We start from the raw sequence: 20,766 nt of genomic DNA, 5'->3' as shown, positions 1-20,766 counted from the left end.
TTCACCCCATGTGAAATTCACAGGTGAAGAGATAAGAGTGTGTTCAGTTAGTGGTACCTGAAGTACCCACTGCCACATACCATTAAGTGGCTTATGCAGTGTGATGTAGATACACAATATATCAAAGCTTTTGACTCATACCATCATGATTGGCTCTGTAACACACTAGAAATGTAATGAATCTGTCATCAGCAGTCTAAAACATGAAAGACAAATCTTTACCTCAAAACTGAAGTCATTATAATTACTTTTACAAGCAGAGTGTTTCTGGGAGACCTATTATCTCTTTTTTGGGTCTGTTTGGCCTCAAATCCTTTATCAACACAATTGGAAGAAAGTGGAAAAAGGTACAAAAACAGCAACCAAAATTGTATTACTTATTTGTTATACATATATCACATTCTATCATTTACAGTCTTTGAGAATGGAGTTCAAATTTTAATCACAATATAAACATGTTATTTAGGTTCTAGAAATGTGACACTATCAATAATCATAAAAGCAAAAAGTTCACGTAGCAAACCCAAAAGTTGGATTGTTATTGATTTGACACTGAGACAAAAGGATAAATATTTACAAACATAGTAAAGTATGAAAACTAATTGTGAAAAGCCTGCCAGCACTTCCAGTGCATCACATATAGCTCTGTGCCCTACACAAAAGACATCAACCACTTACTGGTACATCTCAAGCTCATACTGACCATCTCTCATTTGGTATCCTCATTATTATTATTATTATTATTATTATTATTAATGAACCCTCACTTAACACAATATCACACATATGCATGACCTGTCACAGCTTGAACACCAATCCTCCCACCCTCCCAATGGCCATCTGAAAGTCTTCTCAAAATCTTGCTTATTCTCATCCCAGCCAACTTCATTCTTATCCACAACTACAACACTTTGATGGTCAAAACTATAAACAATTCAGGGGGACTGCTATGGGCTTAATTTTTAGAACATTGCACTTTACTGATACTGTGTGTGTGTGAGAGAGAGAGAGAGAGAGAGAGAGAGAGAGAGAGAGAGAGAGAGAGAGAGAGGAGAGAGAGAGAGAGAGAGAGCGGGGGGGGGGGGGGAGGGGGGAAATGATGGAGGGAGGGAGGGAGAAGGCTAGATACACAGCACAACCATAATAAGTGATTTAAATGGTGGAGAGATGGCATGCACACAGGCCCGATAGTTCCCTCTTTTGTGTGACCAGACAGGTCAGTGTGGAGTGGGAAACATGTTACCAAGCCCTACTATCCCTTGCAAGCATCACTGTGGAATATTGGCATGTGAGTGTATTTGAATGGGGCAAAGTGATTGGTCTCTGGGAGGTGGCTCAGTCATTCCATGATGTTGCAGCTTGTACAGGGCATGTTGCTTCAACTGTGAGGCACATGTGGAACCAGGGAGAGAAGAGAGCAATACACAGCGCCAAGATGACACAATGTGACAACACAAGATGACTGCCATATTGTCTGCTTGGCCGTAACAGGCAGAACCACTTCATACGCAGTGTTGGTGTGAAGCTGGAGCACTTCACCTGGTGTGGACATGCTTGCATCGATGGTTTGATGCAATCTTTTGTGGGAAGGACTGGTGGCAAGCATGGCATTGCATCGACTTTTATTAACCAGAACCCACCAATGCCACAGACTGCAATGCTACAGCATAGAAACTCTTAGTGGATGTCCAGATCCATACCATCTGGTGAGCATTTAACTTCTGCACCTTCCAACACCAGAGCCTCCTTTAAAGAATGACTTGCACCACCGGTTCCCTGGCCTGCCGGTTCACCTGGAATGTCACCCATTGAGCGTGTCTGGGGTCTGGTTGGTCAGCAACTTGTTCATTAAGGCTTTCCTGCAGCCGAAGTTGATGCTCTGTGGACATTCTTCAAACCTTGTGTAAGAGTATTCCCAAGCAGCATATTCAGGCACTGTTTGATTCCATGCCCTGGCACCTAGTGGCTCTGATTGCAGCACATGGTTGTGCTACACTTAATAAATTTCCACAGTCACAGTGCATGTACAGGTCTGTAATAATAATCATTTATGTAGTGCCATATCCCTGATCGGTGGAATAAATTTCACTGTGATGACATCTGTTGGTCTTGGTGTTTCACTTCTTCCAAACTGTAGCATATGTCCTAGTCTTGGCATGCATATATTATTACTTTAATAAAGTTTCCTTACTACTGGTACTTTGTTGGGTGACCTAGAGTAAGTATGGTTTATTGGCTGTTTTTGTGGTGGCTGGAGAGACTTATTTATCTACTCTGTATTTCATTAGTTGAAATAACATTTTGTGGCTGAATTCTTTTCTGTGAATGTCTTTTGAATTTAGTAGTTTTCTTTGGGTATTAGGAGTTTCTTTTTTTTGCTGAGTCTAGTTACTTTCATATTGGTTTCTACAGCGGCTGGGGAGTGGTTCTCTTGTCAGAGGTATTCTATAGGTATTGAATGCCCTGAACCACATTTTCATGCTCTTCTGTGTTCTTTATATATTGTTTCAAATGTTCTGCTGGACTGTCCTAAGTACAGGGCATCATGGTTGATACAATGAAGTTGGCAAATGTATGATTTTTCATTCATCCTCTTTCTTTAAACCATTCTCTATACAACTTTTACTTTGTTAAGCTATTTTTACTCATTGTTTCTCAAAGATATTACCAGTTCTGTATGTCAGCTTGTTTCTAAATGTCAGTGAGTACCAACTTGGCTGTTGAGCTTTAGTGCTGGGTAATAGTGGTGCTGCTGTTTGTTGTGCGGCACTGAATTTTGGTAGTGTTTTGGTTTACTTGTTTAGATTGTTTTATTTTTATATCTATATGGATTTCCTTATTTAACATTGTAACTAGAGAGTCTTTAAATATATCATTTTCTGGCATTTGAGTCATTATGCCTAGCTACTTACTGATGCTGAGTTTGGCTGGTGGCAATGTGTTTAGTCTGTGGAGCATGTATTAGAGAGTCGCTCATTTTCAGGACTATGAGTCGTTTGATGATTGGCAAAATACTGTGTTTTTCCTGTAAATACTGAATGAGTGCTGGTTATATTTCTTTACGATAGACATATGATAGATGTTCTAACACAACAAGAAAACTTCCAAACTCAAAAGACAATCACAGAAAATATATACATAAGAAACCACCAAAAAATGTCAGTAACAAAACAGTGTTTAAAGTAATAACACATATAGTAGATAAATAGCAATCACTCTTGTTTCCACAAATCAGTATCACATGAGAGAGAGAGAGAGAGAGAGAGAGAGAGAGAGAGAGAGAGAGAGAGAGAGAGAGAGAGAGAGAGAGGCACAGAAAAAAATGATTTAATCCTACAACTTGAAAAGAAACTGCATGAGGTGTAAATGCATCTACACAATATGAAAACATATGCAGAAAGGGCATTCAATAAGTAAAGCAACATTTTTTTTATTTTTTATTTATTTATTTATTGTTTTTTTAAGAAGGTTCGTTTCATTCAGGATTCCAGTACACCATATTATTTCACACTGTTTTGGGTGTAAAACCTTATTTTTAAACATATTCTCAGTTGCATGCAATGGCCTTCTCCACCTTACTGGGAAGGCCTGCATGCTCACGTGGTACCACTCCACAGATTGCTGTCAGAACCAACACCTCACTGCATGACCAACCTCTCCATCATCATTCAACACATATGGTCCTTCATTATTCTTTATAGGCACACACCTTTGAGCACCTCAACTGGAGGATAAGTGTATCAGCTGTGCAGCAAGTGTTAGGTTGTGATTCATCAATCATCTCAAATGAGTGCTGCTTGATCTAACACTGGACAGGTTTGCAGTACTTTGTTGCAATCATGACAGATGCCTCACCCAATGACTCACTGTGGTCTTGTAGGCCTTCTGCAAACACTTTTGAATACCTGCAATGCTGTGGTGTTCTGTCAAAAGAAACTGAATGACAGCTCTTGCTTGGAACACCACACCTCTACTGCAACAGAATTTTGATGGCCATGTATAGCGCCACAGCCTATCGAAACTTAATTAAACTATAGGGACTGAAGTGGGAGTATTCCACAAAGTTCCACAACAAATTCTGTATTGTTTCAACCAAACTTGGCTGAGAGAAAAAAAATTGTTGCATTACTTTCTGATTCTGATTTGATCCATTATAAATGGTTTTCTAAAGCCTGTGACTGTAGATGCAATAGGTTTGTTTATAAATAAATAAATATCCTGCTACCAGTCACGATTTTTTCTTTATTTTACTATTCACACAACGCGTTTTGAGAAATAATTCCTATTAACAAGTGCATTTTTTTTATGTGTGTTAAGCCATTTCTTTTGATGTTTACCGTGTGTGTGAGTCTGCTTCATTTTGTTGACTTTTACTGTAATACATAAGAAACACGATTTTTAGTTGGGTATCAATTTTTTCTGTGAGGTTAGTGGCTAAAGTTTGAGAACAATTTGTACTTACAGTTTTCTAATGGTCCATTTGTGTAGAGTCTCACACACACTTAACATCACACACAACTTGTACACTTTACACATCGAAACATCAAAAGAAATGGCTTAACACACATAAAAAAAACACACTTGTTAATGGGAATTATTTCTCGAAACACGTCATGTGAATAGTAAAATAAAGAAAAAATCGTGACTGGTAGCAGGAGATTTATTTATTAATAAACAAACCTAACTTTCTGATTGCCCCTATTAAATACAGTGTCAGTAAAGTATGCAATGTTCTAAAATCAGACAATTGTGTGTGGAAGTACATTAGGAAAGAATTAGAAAGAAACATACTGTGAGTGATAATTTTAACATCCATCAGTCAGTGGTGTGAAAGTGGTATCTAAGAGGCCCATTGGCAGGTTGGGCACGCCTCACCTAATCCCAGTGTAAACAGGTATCACCATCAAAAAGGGCTGCCCTGTGCAGATTCCTCTGGCAACTTTTATCTGCACACAGATTTTAACTTGGATATGATTTGAGGTCAATGCATTTCACCCAAAATGGCCTTGGTTCTAATCTAATGATTGTTCAGTTCACAATATACTCCATGAGACAGTTTGTATCTGTATCTAGGATTGCACTAATTTTTAACATTATCACAGCTTTCATCCATTAAGCATTCACCAACATATCAATCATTTTGTGGAGTCATGAATTTTAGAAGGAGTTCAGCTTTGAGGGTCACACTATTTACATATGTAATGAACAATCTGTGTCAGTATTTTATGATATACTAAATTGAGAAGCATGGTGCAACACTCAGCCATGTGCTTTCTCTTACAGCAAGAATCTGACTATGTGACCCATATCCAAACTTGATAGGATCTTGCAAGAAACTGCAGTATTTTTTCCTTGTAGTAACAATACAGAAGCTCATTGAAGACCATTTAATACATACATGAACATTCCTCTAGGAAAGAAGTGCGAGATACCACTGGACACACTATACCACGTAACATAGGTGTTCACATTATTTTGCTCCACATTGTATTCTGGAGAAAAATTCCCCAAAAGGCACATACAGAAGTCACAAAGAGTAAAAAAAAAAGCAATGTCCTAAAAATTTTTTTGTATGAAGATTATTGATTTAATAAATTACTCTTTCTGGAAAAAAGTAACAATTGCGGTATTAACAGAAAGAAATTCATGTTGTGATCATCAGTCATAGGAAATAATATCATCATCCTTCCAAAAACTGTAGTTTATAACTCAAAATACTGAACTGTAACCTCATCATCCCCAGACTTAATGCTATACTGCTGCAAGTCTTTTGTCAATATATAATATAGTAAATATAAATCTAGAATCAATTACTACAATAACACAAATTCCATGATGAAAATAAAAAAAGTAAAAACAAGACAACAAAACAAATAGCTTGCAGCCTATTGATGAGCTATACAATGACATACAACACAATGGAGACTTACTAACTCTCAGCTCCTGCTCTTTGCTCTTCTCTTAGCTGAAGAAGACATCATGCCACACACGACCACAGTGTGATGAGCCCAAAACATAGTAGAGCTTATGTGCTACTACATATGTAAAACTGTATGCAGCATTCATCAATAGAACCAATTAGCAACGTGAAATATTTTACATGAGGTAACTTACTTGTAGAAACTGCATGCACTGGAACTCTTTCAACACCTCTGTTTCCTTTGTTACTGATACCACACATGACACCAGCTTTCATACTTGAGGACACTGAATTTCCTCCTGAGAATTTCACAAGGGTTCTAAGTTCACCAAAAACTCTGTCATTTGTTGCTGAGACATAGGATACATCAGCCTGAATGGTGCATGGTTCTGGTGCTTGGTCACTGAAAGACCTCTCATTGATACACCCTGTATATGTTTGTTTTTTTGTTAATGAGGTGTTTTCACTTAATTCATGTGATAGATTCTGTGATGACTGGATAGATTCCACTATTGTAACATCATGATCACCACCATCATTGCTGTCATCATCAATGGTAATTTCCTCAGGTCCACAATGAATTTCTATTGGTATTAACTCCTGAAATAACAAAGATCAATTGTTTGAAGAATAAGAAATTAACACAATTATAAAAACTGAAATGTCAGTTCCCACTGAGGAAAGATAAGTTGGCCTGTTGCATTAAACATCTCTACTGCCAAACAAAAAACAGTATGACAATTCTAAAGCACAATATAACATACATTCAGAAATATTATTTATCAGCTAGCAACTGGAATCAAACTGAAAGGAAAAGTTCATGACATCAACATATGTACAAACTGATAACATAAAACTGTTACCTACCATTTAAACTAAACAATGATGTCAGAGGTAAAAGTATCACAACAGCATTAATAGCAATAATAATAACCTACTGTCGCCATAGCCATAGTACTGCTCAACATTGTCCAGCCCATGGTAGAGTGTGGAGCAACTTGAAGAATACACAGAAATAGAAAACAGGAAATTTGTTACAGACTGCATGGCAGGGGGGGACAAACAGGGCGGATGTGCAGGAAACTAGAAGAATAGACAATAAAAGCACATGGGCAGAGTGATTATGAGGACTTATGCAATGTCTGGAGAGATAGGGCCTTGAGAGGTGGGGAGGGACAGGGGCGTGACGGGACATGGGGGGTGACGGGACATGGGGGGTGACGGGACATGGGGGGTGACGGGGCAGGGTGTGACGGGACATGGGGGGTGACGGGGCAGGGTGTGAGGGGGCAGGGTGTGACGGGGCAGGGTGTGAGGGGGCAGGGTGTGAGGGGGCAGGGTGTGAGGGGGCAGGGTGTGAGGGGGCAGGGTGTGAGGGGGCAGGGTGTGAGGGGGCAGGGTGTGAGGGGGCAGGGTGTGAGGGGGCAGGGTGTGAGGGGGCAGGGTGTGAGGGGGCAGGGTGTGAGGGGGCAGGGTGTGAGGGGGCAGGGTGTGAGGGGGCAGGGTGTGAGGGGGCAGGGTGTGAGGGGGCAGGGTGTGAGGGGGCAGGGTGTGAGGGGGCAGGGTGTGAGGGGGCAGGGTGTGAGGGGGCAGGGTGTGAGGGGGCAGGGTGTGAGGGGGCAGGGTGTGAGGGGGCAGGGTGTGAGGGGGCAGGGTGTGAGGGGGCAGGGTGTGAGGGGGCAGGGTGTGAGGGGGCAGGGTGTGAGGGGGCAGGGTGTGAGGGGGCAGGGTGTGAGGGGGCAGGGTGTGAGGGGGCAGGGTGTGAGGGGGCAGGGTGTGAGGGGGCAGGGTGTGAGGGGGCAGGGTGTGAGGGGGCAGGGTGTGAGGGGGCAGGGTGTGAGGGGGCAGGGTGTGAGGGGGCAGGGTGTGAGGGGGCAGGGTGTGAGGGGGCTGGGTGTGAGGGGGCAGGGTGTGAGGGGACAGGGGGGCAACAGCGCGGGGTGGCAGGGCGGTGGGACCGCGGGGGCGGGGACGCAGGGAGGCGTTGGCCGGCAGTATAGGGGCCCGCAGTGCCGGGGCACGCAAGGAAATGGGGGCGGCAGGAAAGTGGGGGCGGAGGGACAGTAGGGGGAAAGCAGGGAAGGGGTAGAGAGGGATGGGCAGAGTGGGGAGGAGTAGAGGGATTTGGGCAGGTTGGGGAGGGGCAGAGTGGGGGGGGCAGAGTGGGGGGGGCAGAGTGGGGAGGGGCAGAGTGGGGGGGGGGGCAGAGTGGGGAGGGGCAGAGGGGCAGTGGGATATGAACACAGGGGCATGGGCAGAGGGGGTTGGGCATGTGTAGCAGGGGCAGAGGGTGGTGGGGCAGAGGGTGGTGGGGCAGAGGGTGGTGGGGCAGAGGGTGGTGGGGCAGAGGGTGGTGGGGCAGAGGGTGGTGGGGCAGAGGGTGGTGGGGCAGAGGGTGGTGGGGCAGAGGGTGGTGGGGCAGAGGGTGGTGGGGCAGAGGGTGGTGGGGCAGAGGGTGGTGGGGCAGAGGGTGGTGGGGCAGAGGGTGGTGGGGCAGAGGGTGGTGGGGCAGAGGGTGGTGGGGCAGAGGGTGGTGGGGCAGAGGGTGGTGGGGCAGAGGGTGGTGGGGCAGAGGGTGGTGGGGCAGAGGGTGGTGGGGCAGAGGGTGGTGGGGCAGAGGGTGGTGGGGCAGAGGGTGGTGGGGCAGAGGGTGGTGGGGCAGAGGGTGGTGGGGCAGAGGGTGGTGGGGCAGAGGGTGGTGGGGCAGAGGGTGGTGGGGCAGAGGGTGGTGGGGCAGAGGGTGGTGGGGCAGAGGGTGGTGGGGCAGAGGGTGGTGGGGCAGAGGGTGGTGGGGCAGAGGGTGGTGGGGCAGAGGGTGGTGGGGCAGAGGGTGGTGGGGCAGAGGGTGGTGGGGCAGAGGGTGGTGGGGCAGAGGGTGGTGGGGCAGAGGGTGGTGGGGCAGAGGGTGGTGGGGCAGAGGGTGGTGGGGCAGAGGAGCGTGTACTAGAGGGGGTGGGAATGGGCGCATAGTAGTAGAGGGCGAGGAGTGGGAATGGGCGCATAGTAGTAGAGGGCGAGGAGTGGGAATGGGCGCATAGTAGTAGAGGGCGAGGGGTGGGAATGGGCGCATAGTAGTAGAGGGCGAGGGGTGGGAATGGGCGCATAGTAGTAGAGGGCGAGGGGTGGGAATGGGCGCATAGTAGTGAAGGGCGAGGGGTGGGAATGGGCGCATAGTAGTGAAGGGCGAGGGGTGGGAATGGGCGCATATTAGTGAAGGGCGAGGGGTGGGAATGGGCGCATAGTAGTGAAGGGCGAGGGGTGGGAATGGGCGCATAGTAGTGAAGGGCGAGGGGTGGGAATGGGCGCATAATAGTGAAGGGCGAGGGGTGGGAATGGGCACATAGTAGTGAAGGGCGAGGGGTGGGAATGGGCGCATAGTAGTAAAGGGCGAGGGGTGGGAATGGGCGCATAGTAGTAAAGGGCGAGGGGTGGGAATGGGCGAATAATAGTGAGACTCCCGGGAAAGGGGGAGGCTCCCGGGAAAGGGGGAGGCTCCCGGGAAAGGGGGAGGCTCCCGGGAAAGGGGGAGGCTCCCGGGAAAGGGGGAGGCTCCCGGGAAAGGGGGAGGCTCCCGGGAAAGGGGGAGGCTCCCGGGAAAGGCGGAGGCTCCCGGGAAAGGCGGAGGCTCCCGGGAAAGGGGGAGGCTCCCGGGAAAGGGGGAGGCTCCCGGGAAAGGGGGAGGCTCCCGGGAAAGGGGGAGGCTCCCGGGAAAGGGGGAGGCTCCCGGGAAAGGGGGAGGCTCCCGGGAAAGGGGGAGGCTCCCGGGAAAGGGGGAGGCTCCCGGGAAAGGGGGAGGCTCCCGGGAAAGGGGGAGGCTCCCGGGAAAGGGGGAGGCTCCCGGGAAAGGGGGAGGCTCCCGGGAAAGGGGGAGGCTCCCGGGAAAGGGGGAGGCTCCCGGGAAAGGGGGAGGCTCCCGGGAAAGGGGGAGGCTCCCGGGAAAGGGGGAGGCTCCCGGGAAAGGGGGAGGCTCCCGGGAAAGGGGGAGGCTCCCGGGAAAGGGGGAGGCTCCCGGGAAAGGGGGAGGCTCCCGGGAAAGGGGGAGGCTCCCGGGAAAGGGGGAGGCTCCCGGGAAAGGGGGAGGCTCCCGGGAAAGGGGGAGGCTCCCGGGAAAGGGGGAGGCTCCCGGGAAAGGGGGAGGCTCCCGGGAAAGGGGGAGGCTCCCGGGAAAGGGGGAGGCTCCCGGGAAAGGGGAGACAGGACAGGCAAGCAGGGAGGGGCACTAGAAGGATCTGGGGAGGGAGCGTGAGAGACATGGTGGAAGAGGGTGTGAATGGGAGCAAGAGAGGAGTGCTGGGAGGGAGCGTGAGAGACGTTGTGGGAGAGAGTGTGAAGGGGGCAAGAGAGGCATGCTGGGAGGGAGCTTCTGGAGAGGGAAATGTGGCAGGGCCCGAGGGGCGGGCCACTGGTGGGGGGCAAGCTGCGCATTGAGGTGTGTGACGGAGGTGAGTCAAGAGGGGAAAAGATGGAGTGTGAATCAAGAGGGCAAAAGATGGAGTGTGAATCGAGAAGGCAAAACATGGAGGTGATTCGAGGGGATGGACAAAGGGGATAGCCAAGAGGGGAATGATGGAGAAGTGGGTCAAGAGGGGGACAGACAGACAGGTGATTCGAGAGGGGCAAAGCCTGAGAGGTGAGTTGAGTGGCGAAGAAATGGTGTACACCATGGAAGTGTGTGTGAATGGACCTGAAGTGTAGGTGGTAAAGGCAAGGACTCCAGATCAGAAAGAAGGGAAGCCCTTACCTGGGCTGTCGATATGGGAGATGAACCATCATGGGTGGAAAAGGAGACAGTAATTCTGATATGTAGGAGAACTATGAACCAATGCAACGTAACTGGCCAGCAGTTGTGCACCCTAACCTGCAATGGAGGGACTCCAGCCTCCACCAGGACACTGGTCACTGGACTCATCCTAATGGCTCCACAATGGTGCACACAGCTGAGTAAACGCAATACTGAGGGCGCCAACTAACTATAAACATACTCCTGTTGTCAAGGCGCGATTGAATAAGAGCTCTGTAGAGCTGTAGCAGTGTAGAGTGATCTGCACCCCAGTTGGTGTTGCTCAGGCAGCAGACGGCATTGAGGTGCTGCCAGCACTTATGGTTAAGCTGACGAAAATGAGGAAGTCAAGTCCACTGAGTGTCAAAAACCAGTCCTAAGAATCAATGCGTCTCCGCTACAGTGAGTGGATCATCATTAAGGTAAACTTCTGTTTCCGGATGAACTGTACGATGCTGACAAAAGTGCATAACGCACGACTTCGCAGCCGGTAACTGGAAGCCATGCGCTAGAGCCCAAGACTGTGGCTTGCGGATGGCTCCCTATAGACGCCGCTGTGCAACACCATTATTGGAGGAGCAGTACAAAATGAAGAAGTCGTCCGCATACAGAGAAGGTCAGACTGGATGCCATAAAGCTGCTGCTAGACTGTTTATGGCCACTATAAATAGAGATACACTGAATACAGAGCCCTATGGGACCCCATTCTCCTGGATATGGGGGGAACTATGGGAGGCACCAACTTGGACATGGAAAGTACGAAGTGACAGGCGATTTTGGATATAGATCGGGAGCAGGCCTCAGAGATTCCACTTGTATAATGTAGAAAGGATATGATGTCGCAAGGTCATGTCGTAAGCTTTTTCCAAATCAAAAAAGACAACAACCAGATGTTGCCTTCTCAAGTAAGCTGTTCAGATGGCAGACTTGAGGGACACACGATTATCTGTCGTAAACTGAACTTGGCGGAAGCCGCCCTGACATGGATCCAGTAGGCCATGTGACTCCAGGAGCCAACCCAAATGCTGACACACCATACGTTCCAGCAGCTTACAAAAAACGTTGGTGAGGCTGATGGGCCAATAGCTATCTAAATCAAACTGGTTTTTACCCGGTTTGAGCAGCGAAATGATGGTGCTCTCTCACCATTGAGATGGAAAGACGCCATAGCATCAGATCTGGTTGAAGATGACGAGGAGACGTCGCTTTTAGTCAGATGAGAAATGTTTAATCGTCTGACTGTGGATCCAATCTGGCCCAGGAGCAGTGTCAGGGCAATGTGCAAGGGCAGTGAGGAGCTCCCACTCTGTAAATGGGGTGTTATAGGATTTACTGTGGCTTGTAGTGAACGAGAGGACTTTCCCTTCCAGCCATCGTTTGAGGGTGCGAAAGGCTGGGGTGTAGTACTCCAACACAGAGGCTCGAGCATAGTACTCAGAGAAGTGCAAGGCAATCACGTTAGAGTCGGTAGATAACACGCCATTGATGTTAAAGCCAGGGATACCTATTGTGGTCTGGTACCCAAAAATATGTCTGATATTCGTCCAGACTTGAGAATGTGACATATGGCACCCAATGGTCGGAACGTATCTCTCCCAACATTCCTGTTTCATCTTTTTATAAGCTGGCGAACGTGTGCATGGACGCATTTAAAAGCTATTAGGTGCTCAAGGGCAGGGTGCCCCTTACAACGCTGCAGAGCCCACCTACGCTCTTTAATCGCCTCAGCAATTTCCGGCGACCACCAAGATACTGTATTCCGCCAGGAACACCCTGACAAACAAGGGATCACATTTACTGCCGCAGAGACGATCGTTCTAGTGACCCACACAACCACCACATCGATGGCACCGTGTGGGAGAGATTCAACAGAGACAGCAGAGGTGAAAGCTCCCCAGTTTGCCTTGTTTAAAGCCTATCTGGGTTAACGTCCATGAGCATGACGCCAGGGGAGTGACAGGAAGATGGGGAAGTGATCACTACCACACAAGTCATCATGGGCTCTCCAGAGGAGAGATGGGAGAAGTCCTGGGCTGCAAACTGATAAATCAGTGGCCGAGTAAATACCATGAGCCACACTGAAATGTGTAGAGGCCCAGTACTTAAGCGGCAGAGGGTGAACAGAGATAGTAAATTTTCGACAGCTCTGCCTCAGCCAGTAAGCATGGTACCACCCCATATGGGGTTATGGGCGTTAAAATCTCCCAAAAGTAGGAAAGGCTGAGGAAGTTGATAAATCAGTGCAGCCAATACATTCAGAGGCACTGCAGCATCTAGAGGAAGATATACATTACAGACAGTTACTTTCTGAGTAATCCTTGTCCTGACAGTCAAAGTTTCAAGAGGCATGTGAATGGGCACAGGTTCACAACATACCGAGTTCAGGATGTAGACGCAACTCGACCTATACTATTATATTCATTATGGTGGTTGTACACTACTGGCCATTAAAATTGCTACACCACGAAGATGACGTCCTACAGACGCGAAATTTAACTGACAGAAAGAAGATGCTGTGATATGCAAATGATTAGCTTCTCAGAGCATTCACACAAGGTTGGTGCCAGTGGCAACACCTACAACGTACTGACATGAGGAAAGTTACCAACCTATTTCTCATACACAAACAGCAGTTGACCGGCGTTGCCTGGTGAAACGTTGTGATGCCTCGTTTAAGGAGGAGAAATGCGTACCATAACATTTCAGACTTTGATAAAGGTCGGACTGTAGCCTATCACAATTGCGGTTTATCATATCGCGACATTGCTGCTCATGTTGGTCAAGATACAATGACTGTTAGCAAAATATGGAATTGGTGGGTTCAGGAGGGTAATACAGAACGCCGTGCTGGATCCCAGCAGCCTCGTATCACTAGCAGTCGAGATGACAGGCATCTTACCATCTGCACGAACAGTTTGATGACATTTGCAGCAGCATCGAGTATCAGCTCTGAGATCATGGCTGTGGTTACCCTTGATGCTGCATCACAGACAGGAGCACCTGCGATGGTTTGCTCAACAATGAACCTGGGTGCACGAATGGCAAAACGTCATTTTTTCGGATGAATCCAGGTTCTGTTTACAGCATCATGATGGTCGCATCCGTGTTTGGCGACATCGCAGTGAACGCACATTGGAATCATGTATTCATCATTGCCACACTGGTGTATCACCCGGCGTGATGGTATGGGGTGCCATTGGTTACATGTCTCACTCACCTCTTACTCGCATTGATGGCGAAACCCTACATTTCATCAGGATAATGCACGACCGCATGTTGCAGGTCCTGTACGGGCTTTTCTGGATACAGAAAATGCTCGACTGCTGCCCTGGCCAGCACATTCTCCAGATCTCTCATCAATTGAAAACGTCTGGTCAATGGTGGCTGAGCAACTGGCGCGTCACAATACGCCAGTCACTACCCTTGATGAACTGTGGTATAGTGTTGAAGCTGCATGGGCAGCTGTACCTGTACACGTCATCCAAGCTCTGTTTGACTCAATGACCAGGCGTATCAAGGCCATTATTACGGCCAGAGGTGGTTGTTCTGGGTACTGATTTCTCAGGATGTATGCACCCAAATTGGGTGAAAATGTAATCACATATCAGTTCTAGTATAACATATTTGTCCAATGAATACCCATTTATCATCTACAGGGGTCTGCACTGTCGGGAACTAGGTTTACTGGAGCAAAGCAGGTGTAAAGCTTAACCATTGCCGTAGATCAGCCAGGTGGTAGAAAAAACCGCTGCAATGCCACTGGCGTATGACGTTATCGTGAGGCTGGAAAGGCATAAGGCGCTCAAGGAGGTAGTTTCACCTAAGGGTCACCTGCTGCCACCGACTAGGTACCCACCTATGCCTGAGGATCCAGCGTGTTCTGCATCTTCAGGGGACACCAGAATCGCCACCTCATCCGCAGACACAGAGATTGTACGAAGCGGTGGTATGGGTGCTATCAATTCCCTTGGTCTTAGGATGTTCTCTTTGGATTTCCCTAGCTGCTCCTTGGGTTTCCCTGGCTGAGAGGACTTTACTGATTCAGTCTCCTGAAGTGAGAATGAGCATGAAGCCCTCCAACCAGCATCTTTTAGGCTCTTCAGCTACTGGTGGGTGTAATCTTTCCCACAAGCAGAAACCTGGGAGTGGAGTGATCCAAGGGACCCCTTCCTAGCGAGTGGAGCCAAAGAAGACTTACACATCTCTGGCGCAGAAGGGGGGAACTCATATACATGATGGTTGGGGGGAGGGGTGATGCTCCTGAAGTAGGTGGTGCAGGAGCAGCAGGGAGGGAAGTGCCCCCCACCATCAAGGGGGCGGGTGTAGTCATCCAACTCTGAGAGGTGACTGGGGTTGGCAGAACTGATGGGGCTAGAACTGTTGTAGCAGCAGTGTAAGACAATGTAATTCATGGTGTAGGCATTCAAATTTCCTCTTAGCCTCAGTGTAGGTCAGTCGGTCCAAGGTCTGGTACTCCATGATTTTCCTTTCTTTCTGTAGAATCCTGCAGTCAGATGAGCAAGGCGAATGGTACTCTCCGCAGTTGACACAGATGGGAGGCGGGGCACATAAAATCTTGGCATGAGGTGAAATGGGCATCCACAGTCTCGACATGTGATGCTGGAAGTACAGCGGGAAGACAAACTCCAGCATTTAAAGCACTGCATTGGGGGAAGCATATAAGGCATTACATCACAGTGATAGACCATCACCTTTACCTTCTTGGGTAATGTATCACCCTCGAATGCCAAGATGAAGACACTGGTGGCAATCTGACTATCCCTTGGACCCTGGTGGCCACACTAATCAAAATGTAAACCTCGCTACTCTAAACTGGACCACAGCACATTGTCAGACTGCAAAAGAACGTCCCTGCGAAATGATACCTTGGACCATAATTAAACTCTTATGGGGCGTGACTGTTACAGAAACATTCCCCAGTTTGTCACTAGTGAGTAAAGCCCTAGACTGCGCAGAGGATGCTCCATTGTTCAAGACTGACCCAGATCTCATTTTAAGAGAGAGGTGTGGAGAGGACAGGAGGGGAAGAGGGGAGGAGGGGGAGAAGTGGGAGGAGGGAGAGAGGGGATAAGGGGGGAGGAGGAAGGGAGGGAGAGAGGGGAAGAGGGGGAGGAGGAAGGGAGGGAGAGAGGGGAAGAGGGGGAGGAGGAAGGGCGGGAGAGAGGGGAAGGGGGGGAGGGAGAGAGGGGAAGAGGGGAGGAAGGGCGGGAGAGAGGGGAAGAGGGGGGAGGGAGAGAGGGGAAGAGGGGAGGAAGAGATGGAAGAGAGAGGAGGAGGGGGTGGAGCAGGAGGAGGGGGTAGAGGGGGAGGAGGGGGTGGAGGGGGAGGAGGGGGTGGAGGGGGAGGAGGGGGTGGAAGGGGAGGAGGGGGTGGAGGGTGAGGTGGGAGAGAGGGGGAAGGAGGGAGAGAGAGGGAGGTGGGAGAGAGGGGGAGGAGGGAGAGAGAGGGAGGTGGGAGAGAGGGGGGAGGAGGGAGAGAGAGGGAGGTGGGAGAGAGGGGGGAGGAGGGAGAGAGAGGGAGGTGGGAGAGAGGGGGAGGAGGGAGAGAGAGGGAGGTGGGAGAGAGGGGGGAGGAGGGAGAGAGAGGGAGAAGGGGAGGAGGGGGAGGAGTGGGAGGTGGGAGAGAGGGGGGAGGAGGGAGAGAGGGAGGAGGGGAGGAGGGGGGAGGGGGGAGGAAGGGGAGGAGGGGGAGGATGGGGAGGAGGGGGAGGAGGGGGAGGATGGGGAGGAGGGGGAGGATGGGGAGGAGGGGGAGGATGGGGAGAGGGGGCAGGAGGGAAAAGGGGGAAGGAAAGGGTGGAGGGACAGGGGGAGGGGGAAGATGAGGTGGAGTGGAGGAGGGAGAGGGGGAGGAGGGGAGGAGGAGAAGAGGTGAAAACGGAGGGCGAGATGGGGTGGATGGGAGGAGGGTGTAGGGGGAGGGGGATATGGGGTGGGGGGATACGGGTGGAGGGGATTGTGGGGCGGAGGGGGAGATGGGGCGGAGGGGGAGATGGGGCGGAGGGGGAGATGGGGCGGAGGGGGAGATGGGGCGGAGGGGGAGATGGGGCGGAGGGGGAGATGGGGCGGAGGGGGAGATGGGGCGGAGGGGGAGCTTTGGAGGGCTGGAGGGGATGGAGTGGTTGGACAGATTGGAGTGGGTGGAGGTTGTGGAGTGGAAGCCGGGGTGGAGGGGGATAGGGAGGGGAAGAGGATGTGGACAATGGTGGAGGGTGGAGGGAGGAGGCGGAGGGCAGGTGAGGCGGTGCGGAGGGGGTCGGGAAGACGGTGCGGAGGGGGGGGACGGTGCGGAGGTGGGGGGACGTTGCGGAGGTGGGGGGACGGTGCGGAGTGGTGGGCGGACGGTGCGGAGTGGTGGGGGGACGGTGCGGAGTGGTGGGGGGACGGTGCGGAGGGGGGGACGGTGCGGAGGGGGGGACGGTGCGGAGGGGGGGGCCGGTGCGGAGGGGGGGACGGTGCGGAGGGGGGGACGGTGCGGAGGGGGGGCGGTGCGGAGGGGGGGACGGTGCGGAGGGGGGGCGGTGCGGAGGGGGGGCGGTGCGAAGGGGGGGCGGTGCGAAGGGGGGCGGTGCTGCAGAGGAGGGGAAGACGGCGCGGAGGGGGGGGATGACGGCGCGGAGGGGGGGATGACGGCGCGGAGGGGGGGATGACGGCGCGGAGGGGGGGATGACGGCGCGGAGGGGGGGATGACGGCGCGGAGGGGGGATGACGGCGCGGAGGGGGGGGATGACGGCGCGGAGGGGGGGAATGACGGCGCGGAGGGGGGGATGACGGCGCGGAGGGGGGGATGACGGCGCGGAGGGGGGGATGACGGCGCGGAGGGGGGGATGACGGCGCGGAGGGGGGGATGACGGCGCGGAGGGGGGATGACGGCGCGGAGGGGGGATGACGGCGCGGAGGGGGGGATGACGGCGCGGAGGGGGGGATGACGGCGCGGAGGGGGGGGGATGACGGCGCGGAGGGGGGGATGACGGCGCGGAGGGGGGGGATGACGGCGCGGAGGGGGGGGGATGACGGCGCGGAGGGGGGGAGACGGCGCGGAGGGGGTTAGACGGCGCGGAGGGGGGGGAGACGGCGCAGAGGGGGGGAGACGGCGCGGAGGGGGGGAGACGGCGCGGAGGGAGGAAGACGGTGAGGAGCGACAGAGGGGGTGTAGTGGCAGACGGTGAGGAGCGACAGAGGGGGTGTAGTGGCAGACGGTGAGGAGCGACAGAGGGCGTGTAGTGGCAGACGGTGAGGAGCGACAGAGGGGGTGTAGTGGCAGACGGTGAGGAGCGACAGAGGGGGTGTAGTGGCAGACGGTGAGGAGCGACAGAGGGGGTGTAGTGGCAGACGTTGAGGAGCGATTGTGTTTTCAGACTGTAACGTCCGATTACCTAGGCGGTTTCAACAAAACCAACAAATTATAGAAACATATACTTCTATAATAACAACCCGTCTCAAAATTGGGTTGGGAAACGTAGGGAATCGAAACTCTGAGAAAAAGATGAAACAATGTGAGATTCGCTAATTATTTAGTTATTTTTAAACGCAACCGAAGAACGTGGAGGGGGAGATGGCGTGGAGGGGGAGATGTGGCGGAGGGGGAGATGGCGTGGAGGGGGAGATGTGGCGGAGGGGGAGATGGGGCGGAGGGGGAGATGGGGCGGAGGGGGAGATGGGGCGGAGGGGGAGATGGGGCGGAGGGGGAGATGGGGCGGAGGGGGAGATGGGGCGGAGGGGGAGATGGGGCGGAGGGGGAGATGGGGCGGAGGGGGAGATGGGGCGGAGGGGGAGATGGGGCGGAGGGGGAGATGGGGCGGAGGGGGAGATGGGGCGGAGGGGGAGATGGGGCGGAGGGGGAGATGGGGCGGAGGGGGAGATGGGGCGGAGGGGGAGATGGGGCGGAGGGGGAGATGGGGCGGAGGGGGAGATGGGGCGGAGGGGGAGATGGGGCGGAGGGGGAGATGGGGCGGAGGGGGAGATGGGGCGGAGGGGGAGATGGGGCGGAGGGGGAGATGGGGCGGAGGGGGAGATGGGGCGGAGGGGGAGATGGGGCGGAGGGGGAGATGGGGCGGAGGGGGAGATGGGGCGGAGGGGGAGATGGGGCGGAGGGGGAGATAGGGTGGAGGGTGAGGGGATGGAGCTGAAGGGAGAGGATGGAGGGGAAGGTACGGCTTGGAGGGGGGGCAGAGGGAGAGGGATGATGGTGTGGGTTGGAGGGACAGGGGTGGGTGGGGGGAGTGATGGAGAGGGAGGGATGGATGGAGGAGCGAGAGATGGAGGGGGAAGGGATGGAGGGGGAAGGGATGGAGGGGCGAGGGATGGAGGGGCGAGGGATGTAAAGGGCGAGGGATGTAAGGGGTGAGGGATGGAGGGGTAGGGATGGAGGGGTAGGGATGGAGGGGTAGGGATGGAGGGGTAGGGATGGAGGGGTAGGGATGGAGGGGTAGGGATGGAGGGGTAGGGAAGGAGGGGTAGGGATGGACGGGCAGGGATAGAGGGGTGGGGTGGAGGGGGAGCGGCAGAGGTGGAGGAGGAGGTGTGTAGGGGGAGCGGTGGAGGGGGGGCGGAGGGGGAGGGGCGGAGGGGGAGGGGCGGAGGGGTAGAGGTGGCAGAAGATGTGTGGAGGGTAGGTTTGGAGGGGAGGGGTGGAGGGTAAGGGGTGGAGGGGGAGGGGTGGATTGGTGGAGGGGGAGGGGTCGAGTGGGAGGTTTTGAGAGGACGGCATGGAGGGGGAGGGGTGGAGAGGGAGGTTTGAGGGGGCGGCATGGAGGGGGAGGTTTTGAGGGGACGGCATGGAGGGGGAGGCGTGGAGGGGGAGGCGCGGAGGGGGAGGCGTGGAGGGGGAGGAATGGAGGGGGAGGACTGGAGGGTGTAGGGATGGAGGGGTAGGTGTTAGTGATGGAGGGGGGTGTAGGGATGGAGGGGTAGGTGTTAGTGATGGAGGGGGGTGTAGGGATGGAGGGGGAGGTGTTAGTGATGGAGGGGGGCGTAGGGATGGAGGGGGAGGTGTTAGTGATGGAGGGGGGCGTAGGGATGGAGGGGGAGGTGTTAGTGATGGAGGGGGTGTAGGGATGGAGGGGGAGGTGTTAGTGATGGAGGGGGTTGTAGGGATGGAGGGGGAGGGGTTAGTGAAGGAGGGGGGTGTAGGAATGGAGGGGGAGGGGTTAGTGATGGAGGGGGTGTAGGGATGGAGGGGGAGGGGTTAGTGATGGAGGGGGGTGTAGAGATGGAGGGGGAGGCGTTAGTGATGGAGGGGGGGGGTAGGGATGGAGGGGGAGGGGTTAGTGTGGAGGGGGGTGTAGGGATGGAGGGGGAGGGGTTAGTGATGGAGGGGGGTGTAGGGATGGAGGGGGAGGGGTTAGTGATGGAGGGGGTGTAGTGATGGAGGGGGAGGGGTTAGTGATGGAGGGTGGTGTAGGAATGGAGGGGGAGCGGTTAGTGATGGAGGGGGGTGTAGGGATGGAGGGAGAGGGGTTAGTGATGGAGGGGGTGTGTAGGGATGGAGGGTGTTGGATGGAGGGGGAGGGGTAGGGATGGAGGGGGTGTGTAGGGATGGAGGGGGTGTGAAGGGATGGAGGGTGGTGGATGGAGGGGGAGGGGTAGGGATGGAGGGGAAGGGGTAGGGATGGAGGGATGGAGGGGAAGGGGTAGGGATGGAGGGGAAGGGGTAGGGATTTATGGAGAGGGTGTAGGGATGGATGGGGAAGGGATAGGGATGGATGGGGGAGGGGTGGAGGGGGAGTGGGAGGCATGGAGGGGGAGGGCAGTGGGAGGGTTGCAGGAGGAGAGTGGGTAGGGCAGTGGAAGGGTTGGAGGGGGAGAGGGAGTTTTAGGGGGAGTGGGGCTTCAGGGGGAGTTGGGGTTGAGGGGGAGATGGGGTTTTAGGGGGAGTGGGGCTTCAGGGGGAGTTGGGGTTGAGGGGGAGTTGGGGCTGAGGGCGAGTGGGGGTTGAGGGGGAGTGGGGGTTGAGGGGAAGTGGGTGTTGAGGGGAAGTGGGTGTTGAGGGGAAGTGGGGGTTGAGTGGAAGTGTGGGTTGAGTGGAAGTGTGGGTTGAGGGGAAG

General features: G+C 53.0%; 1 protein-coding gene across 6 annotated transcripts in view; it reads right to left on the bottom strand.

Moving 5' to 3' along the window:
- The window catches only part of LOC126295317 (histone-lysine N-methyltransferase eggless-like), a 337,334-nt gene that overhangs the window by 255,571 nt on the left and 60,997 nt on the right, over nt 1-20,766 (bottom strand). For all 6 annotated transcript variants that reach the window (XM_049987773.1, XM_049987771.1, XM_049987774.1 and 3 more), the window contains one exon: nt 6,115-6,520. In XM_049987773.1, coding sequence (XP_049843730.1) covers nt 6,115-6,520 — 406 coding nt within the window. The remainder of the gene's footprint in view (nt 1-6,114; nt 6,521-20,766) is intronic.

The sequence above is a fragment of the Schistocerca gregaria genome, chromosome 11 (assembly GCF_023897955.1).
Source record: "Schistocerca gregaria isolate iqSchGreg1 chromosome 11, iqSchGreg1.2, whole genome shotgun sequence".
NCBI lineage: Eukaryota > Metazoa > Arthropoda > Insecta > Orthoptera > Acrididae > Schistocerca > Schistocerca gregaria.
Note: the sequence above shows the minus strand (reverse complement) of the source record. Positions and strands in the feature narration are given on the sequence as shown.